The following is a 6,355-nucleotide window of genomic DNA, read 5'->3' as shown; positions in this document are numbered from 1 at the left end:
AAATGAACAGTAAATATTACACTCAGTTTCAGAGGAATAGAGACATTTCAAATGTCATATTATGGCTATGTACAGTGTTACAAAGTTGTGCAAATAGTTAAAGTACAGAGGGATTGTATTTACAATGGTGTTTGTTCTTCACTGGTTGCCCTTTTCTTCTGGTAACAGGTCACAAATCTTGCTGCTGTGATGGCACACTGTGGTATTTCACCTAATATATATGGGAGTTTATCAAAATTTGATATTTTTTTCAAATTCTTTGTGGGTCTGTGTAATCTGAGGGAAATATGTGTCTCTTATATGGTCATACATTTGGCAGAAGGTCAGGAAGTGCAGCTCATTTTCCACCTCATTTTGTATATAGCCTGTCTTCTCTTGAGAGCCAGGTCTGCCTACTGCGGCCTCTCTCAATAGCAAGGCTATGCTCACAGAGTCTGTACATAGTCAAAGCTTTCCTTAATCTTGAGTCAGTCACAGTGGTCAGGTATTCTGCCACTCTCTACATTGAATACAGGCCGTTGACGTCAACAACCCTAATCGAATAATGTAAAAAAGTATTAAAACAATGACATGTATCCACCAATCCAAAGAAAGTAAAGGGGGGCGCTAGACAGCCCGCCGAGAGGCGTTATGGACAACGACTCCCATTGTTACGGTGGAGACACAAGTATCTTGTCAGTATATCCATCATCTTTGGCACCACCGAGTTTCAGTAGCCGATTGACAGCTGATAGTGAAGCAATATTTCACAGCTCCACCAGTAGGTTTGTCACAGAATTGCAGTCTCTTGTGAGCAAAAAAAGCTATAGATAGTGAAATAATAATTTTGTTCAATGGATAGGATAAGTATTAAATAATTATATATTTTTCTCACAAAATTGATTGAAAAAGTTTAATAAAAAAAGTAGCTGAAGAAGGTAGTCATGAAAAATACCTACAATATTTTTTACAGCAACTTCGATTTAAAAAAAATAATATATATATATATATATATATATATATATATATTCTTGCCTATAATGTAATGATTGTATAACTTTTATTGATTACGACTGATAGCGATATTCATTCTACATCTAAGGAAATATGCATTCTCCACCAATCAGCGCTAAGCCGGTGTATGACGTGTTGACGTTTTTTTCTTCTTCTAGAAACGTTCCTACGCTTGCGTGAGGCGTGTTGCTGCTGGACAAGGACATTGGGAGATAGAATGACATTTGTGTAACGTTTGATAACTTCCAATTTCGTAACATTACGTGGGAAATCAAAAGTAAAACACCTGACTTGGAGGATTATCATCTCACTATCTGGTCATTGCCAAACTGACTCATCGCAATTTCGATCCAATTCGCTTCTGACACAGGTATTCATGCTAGCTACTAGCTAACGTTAGCTAATCATGGTGATCTTGCCGCTAGCTTATCAACTGACTAGCGAGTTATAGAACGTTAGCGTGCGTTTTATAACTAGATTGATGGGTCCCTATATTCGTCAATCAATTATGTATTTCCATACATATCAACATCAAAGTTGATGCATGGTTCACTTGTTTCTGGTTGTGTCTGCAAGATTGTGTCAATCGTCCAACCAATCCACTGGGTTACCAAAGGTTGAAAGTCAGTTAACGTTAATGAAGTCTAGAATGGGAAATGTTACATCATAGTATTGTATAATATTGTAGCTGCCATAAACTGATTGCAGTTTATTCTGCCTCTGTAATCATTAGTGAATATCGATTGTCTTAATGACAAACGTTACACTGCAGTGTCACCTATGTACGGTATTTGTATGTCATGTATCAACATCACGGTTCTAAAGTTATATTAGAAACGTCACGATAGACGCTGCTATAGTTATGGGTGGTTGTCGAGTTCAAATGTACCAAAGGACTGTCTTATTTGAAAGACGTCTGAGTAGCAATTACGATCTTGTGGTTTGCTGTTTCCACTGCTCGCTGTCATGTGCTACTGGCATGTATTTTTCGCGCTCCAAAATATATTTCAAGTGGGGTGGGTCAAACTTCAAAGTAGAAGAGGACCGACCTGCTTCAAATCTATTGCTCCTAGATGAGCACTTCCAAGACGGTGTTTGTTGTGTCGATTTAATGTTAATTTGTGTAAAAGTTTAAAAGGAAACTTAGTCAAATACTGAATCTGAGGTTTAACCACTCAAACTCCAGGGACATCTCAAAATGTGTCTTGAATAATTCCCACCTCATTGAAGTTCTCTTCCATATGGCAATATTATCTCAATAGAATTTGGGGATTTTGTTTTCACTTTCAAATGCTATCTGTGAAATTTCATGGATGCTAGATCTGTCCTTCGTCATGGTATAGGCATACATGTATGTGTTATGCGTACCGTATGTATGCCTGTCTGGCATGGCAGTGAATGACAGTAGTATAAAGGTCATATAGGTCTTGATTTACAGCCTAGCAACCTACGGATGAACTCACAACTGTTCCTTGAGTAGCCTACACATGCACACACCAGGCCACATCATCATATGGACATATCATTGAGATGATGGTCTAAAAATAACTGTACACCCTCAACTGCCCCCCTTTCTCTTTATCTAGGTTTCTTATTTGGGATCGAGGGGGGACCAAGAAGATAAAGAGCTGGTCCTTCCTTGGGGTGGCTGTGGCATGGTGGTCTGGTGACTGTCTGGGGTGTCCCCTGCCCCTGGTGACTGGGGTTACACCCTACCCCCTGTCGTGAATGGCTGCGTGTAGAGGGGGCCTCACCTTGTGGGTGGGGGGTGTGAGGAGCCATAGCAACAGGCAACCAGTCAAGCAACAGTGCTGGAGACTTGCTCAGGTATTGTCTTGACAGACAGGCCTACATTCATTAAATATTTGGATAAGAGCAAGGCTGGATCCAGATCTGTAATAGATCTGGGACCAGGCTGTATAAGAGCACCTTATGGAAAATCTTTACTTGTCCTATGTGAATTTGCAGGCGCTGGATGTGCAGTGGAGTGGACAGATTCGGTCTCTCAGCAGCGCGTCATGGGCCCTGGTTCCCCCCAACAGTCTGAGGTATCAGAAGATCAAGCAGCCGGCCCTGTCACACCCCTTCCACCATGCCAGCCAGGGCCAACCCCGCAGCCGGAGGCCCCTGGGCCTGGATGAGGACTGGGAAGAGACTGTCAGCCTGTGTGTGCTGGTGCGGCCCGTCCCTGGGGAGTGTGATGACCAGCACACCCTGGTGGAGGTGCCTCTGTTTGGGCATACTAAACTAGGCGAGCTCCTGGCTCCGGGAGGACTCAGTAGGCCTGTGGAGTTCCTCTTCCCCATGACCACTGTGGACGGGAGCCGAGAGGACGACATCAGCATTGGGACGACAAAGGTTCAGGCGGGTTCCAAGACGATGAACGAGGGAGAGACTGAAAAGAGGGAGAGAGGATCGTTCCGAAGCCTGTTTGAGGCAGAAGGATGTCCCGCTCCATTTATGTATGGATCCAGGTTTTACTGCTTCCACTGTCCTGGGATGGAGCCGTTACCTGGTTACGGGGACAAATCGGGCCATATGATTGGACTAGAGAAAGAGTTGTCGCTGTTGCTCCACACCTCTCTGAATAGTAGCTACTCAGAGAGAGAGACAGTGGAGGGGGGTCACAGCGATAGAGGGAGGGAGGATGAGGAGAAACTGGCCTTGATGTATGAAAAGCTGAGGATTGAGGTAAGAGAGGAGAAGAGGGGTTTGTTTAAGATGTCTGTTTGATGGCATACACTGCTATTTAGTTATTAGTATTGATTATCATTTGTTTGATTTGCAGCTTTCTAGTTTCTTTGTGAAGAGTCATGACTACACCATGTACACAAATGATATCGAGTTCGTCAACTGTATTCTAAATGCCAAGACCAGGTAAATGCTACTTTCTGGCTACTCAATAGCAGTTTCCCGAACCCTGATATTTATACATATGTAACTACACACATTTACACCCCCATAATAGGTCTACATTATAATACAGTTATACCGTGTCTATCTATCCTCTAGGGGCAGAGTTCTGTACCAGCTGAGCCTGTCTCTGTGGAGGCTGCTGTGTCTCTGTTACTATGCTGAGGCCCGGTTAGAGGTACTGAAACTGACTAAGCACCCAGAGGATGGGACCATCAAGGCCAGGTGGAGGGTCAGAGGACTGCCCTTCCTCTCTCTGCTGCTGAGATTCTACCGCAAGGACAAAACTGACCTCTACAGGTACAGAAACCTGGCTGGGATCTGTTCATCTTAACACAATGTTCAGATAGAAATGTATTGATTTGGTATTGGAATGGATAGTGTTTCTGGTCAGTGTTCCTCTTCACTGTTAATTATCTTTGATCATTCATACACTAGTAAACACAGTCTTTCAACAGGTCATATGATGCATTCTCTACCTTCTACCTTGGCCATGATGGACTCATACACTGTCACAAAGTGGAAAAAGTGAGTGTCCCTGTTGTGTACTGTCTCATCTGACTGAAATAGACATGCCTATAAATTGCTGAGAAATATCATCAGATTCTCTGCCTTGCCTAAACTGATCACCTCAAACTTGCTGAGTATTGTTTTCCTGTCTTCCTCCAGGTGATGAAGGCCCAGCCACCTATCTTGCCCAGGGTGACCACTCTGTTAGCGGGGGCCCTTGTGGCCCTGGGGGTCCAGGAGCACCGGCCAGCCCTCAACCTCCTGCCCCCCCTGCTTTCCTCCCTCCGACAGGGCCGAGACTGAGAGAGACAGAGAGAAAGGAGGCTCTGGAGAAAGGAGCATGTGTGTACCATGAGAGGAGTAACGGAGAGAGAGAGGGAAACATGCAATCAATGTTGTCGAGAAGAAAACATGTTTATCCCTGATCACCTGTACAATCCCCCCCTATTGTACGCCTGCTCTAAAACATTATTATAAAAAAATATATATTACTTTCCAAAACCGTTCTCTCTCTGGACTCCCACAGCAATAGAATAGCCGCTACTATTTTAGTTTATATGCAATCCAGAACTTCAGTTTATCCAATAAGTCGAGTTGGTACCTTGATCAATACCTTGTTAACGCACAAACAAATGATCGCACAGCACTGAGTGACTGCTTGTGTGATGTTGACCCGCTCTCTGGGCCTATACCCTCCCACTGTACATAGCCTGCTGCTCATAAAAGCGTCTGCTAAATGGCATATATTATTGGACAAACCTATTTTCACTGCATTACACAAAGACACTGTTAAATGCACAAAAAAAAGAAAGAAGCAATGTTAAAAAATAATGAATGCCCGATTAGTATTAAAGTTAAATTGATTAAATATTTATTGGAATCAGTCATTCTGTGTTTCATGTGTCCTCAGCCTATGGGGCAGTCAAGTATGCCTGGGAACTGGGCACACATTTGTCACTGGGGAATGCATTGCTGATGTAACAGTTGGCACAGCCCAAGAAACCAATGGAACCCTGTATTGAGGCCAGGGGTCTTTATATGAAGAGATTAGACCCCATTCTATATAGCCAGTTGGCCCGGCTATTATCTATGGCCTCCCACCATGACTCAATGTGGGCCTTGTTCTAACAGGCCCTCTGATCTCTGTGTGCTAGTGGAAAGTCATTTAAATAGGTTGCTTTATGCCACATGGATACTAATACGAATGCATGATGTTGTATGTCTGTCTCTGTCCCTGTACTAACTTATTTTGAAGTGTACATGTCAATCTCATAAGACTCTTATTTTGAAGAGCCTTAAATCTCATGTCCTCATTGATGTACCTTTGTGACTCACAACCCCATTCCTAGCTTGGTTGGAAACAGCTATGGTCCTTCCATGTTGGATGGCTAACTGGCTGTCAGGGAGAGGAGACACCTGCAGACTGCCTGGCCTGCAGTTAATGTTTGACCTGACCTCAGGTCAACCAGGGTTCATGTCCCTGACACTGCAACACAGTTGCATGACATACACTACATGACCAAAAGTATGTGGACACCTGCTCGTCGAACATCTCATTCCAAAATCATGGGCATTAATATGGAGTTGGTCCCCCTTTGCTGCTATAACAGTCTCCACTCTTCTGGGAAGGCACTTCAGCACTCGGCGGTCACATTCTGTGAGCTTGTGTGGCTTACCACTTCGCGGCTGAGACGTTGTTGCTCCTAGACGTTTCCACTCCACAATAACAGCACTTACAGTTGACAGGGGAAGCTCTAGCAGGGCAGACATTTGACGAACTGACTTGTTGGAAAGGTGCCATCCTATGACGGTGCCACGTTGAAAGTCACTGAGCTCTTCAGTAAGACCATTCTACTGCCAATGTTTGTCTATGGGGATTGCATGGCGGTGTGCTCGATTTTATACACCTGTCAGCAACGGGTGTAGCTGAAATAGCCGA

The 6,355-nt window shown here is 43.8% G+C and overlaps 1 protein-coding gene across 1 annotated transcript; it reads left to right on the top strand.

Moving 5' to 3' along the window:
• The first annotated feature begins 1,168 nt into the window (after positions 1 to 1,168).
• Positions 1,169 to 5,288, top strand: LOC121571892. Its single transcript, XM_041883676.1, has 7 exons — positions 1,169 to 1,363; positions 2,580 to 2,820; positions 2,962 to 3,684; positions 3,782 to 3,870; positions 4,006 to 4,206; positions 4,365 to 4,434; positions 4,576 to 5,288. The coding sequence occupies exons 2-7, from the start codon at positions 2,722 to 2,724 to the stop codon at positions 4,717 to 4,719; spliced, it is 1,326 nt and encodes a 441-aa protein (XP_041739610.1). The 5' UTR covers positions 1,169 to 1,363; positions 2,580 to 2,721; the 3' UTR covers positions 4,720 to 5,288.
• Positions 5,289 to 6,355: the final 1,067 nt, after the last annotated feature.

The sequence above is a fragment of the Coregonus clupeaformis genome, chromosome 8, assembly GCF_020615455.1.
Source record: "Coregonus clupeaformis isolate EN_2021a chromosome 8, ASM2061545v1, whole genome shotgun sequence".
Lineage (NCBI taxonomy): Eukaryota > Metazoa > Chordata > Actinopteri > Salmoniformes > Salmonidae > Coregonus > Coregonus clupeaformis.
This window is presented reverse-complemented; position numbering and strand designations above follow the sequence as displayed.

Excerpts from the sequence above, each read along its gene's own strand:
- LOC121571892 (XM_041883676.1), top strand. The coding sequence starts at position 2,722 with ATGGCTGCGTGTAGAGGGGGCCTCACCTTGTGGGTGGGGGGTGTGAGG. Across the intron at positions 2,821-2,961 it reads AGTGCTGGAGACTTGCTCAG|GCGCTGGATGTGCAGTGGAG; the intron begins GTATTGTCTTGA and ends GTGAATTTGCAG. Across the intron at positions 3,871-4,005 it reads ATTCTAAATGCCAAGACCAG|GGGCAGAGTTCTGTACCAGC; the intron begins GTAAATGCTACT and ends TCTATCCTCTAG.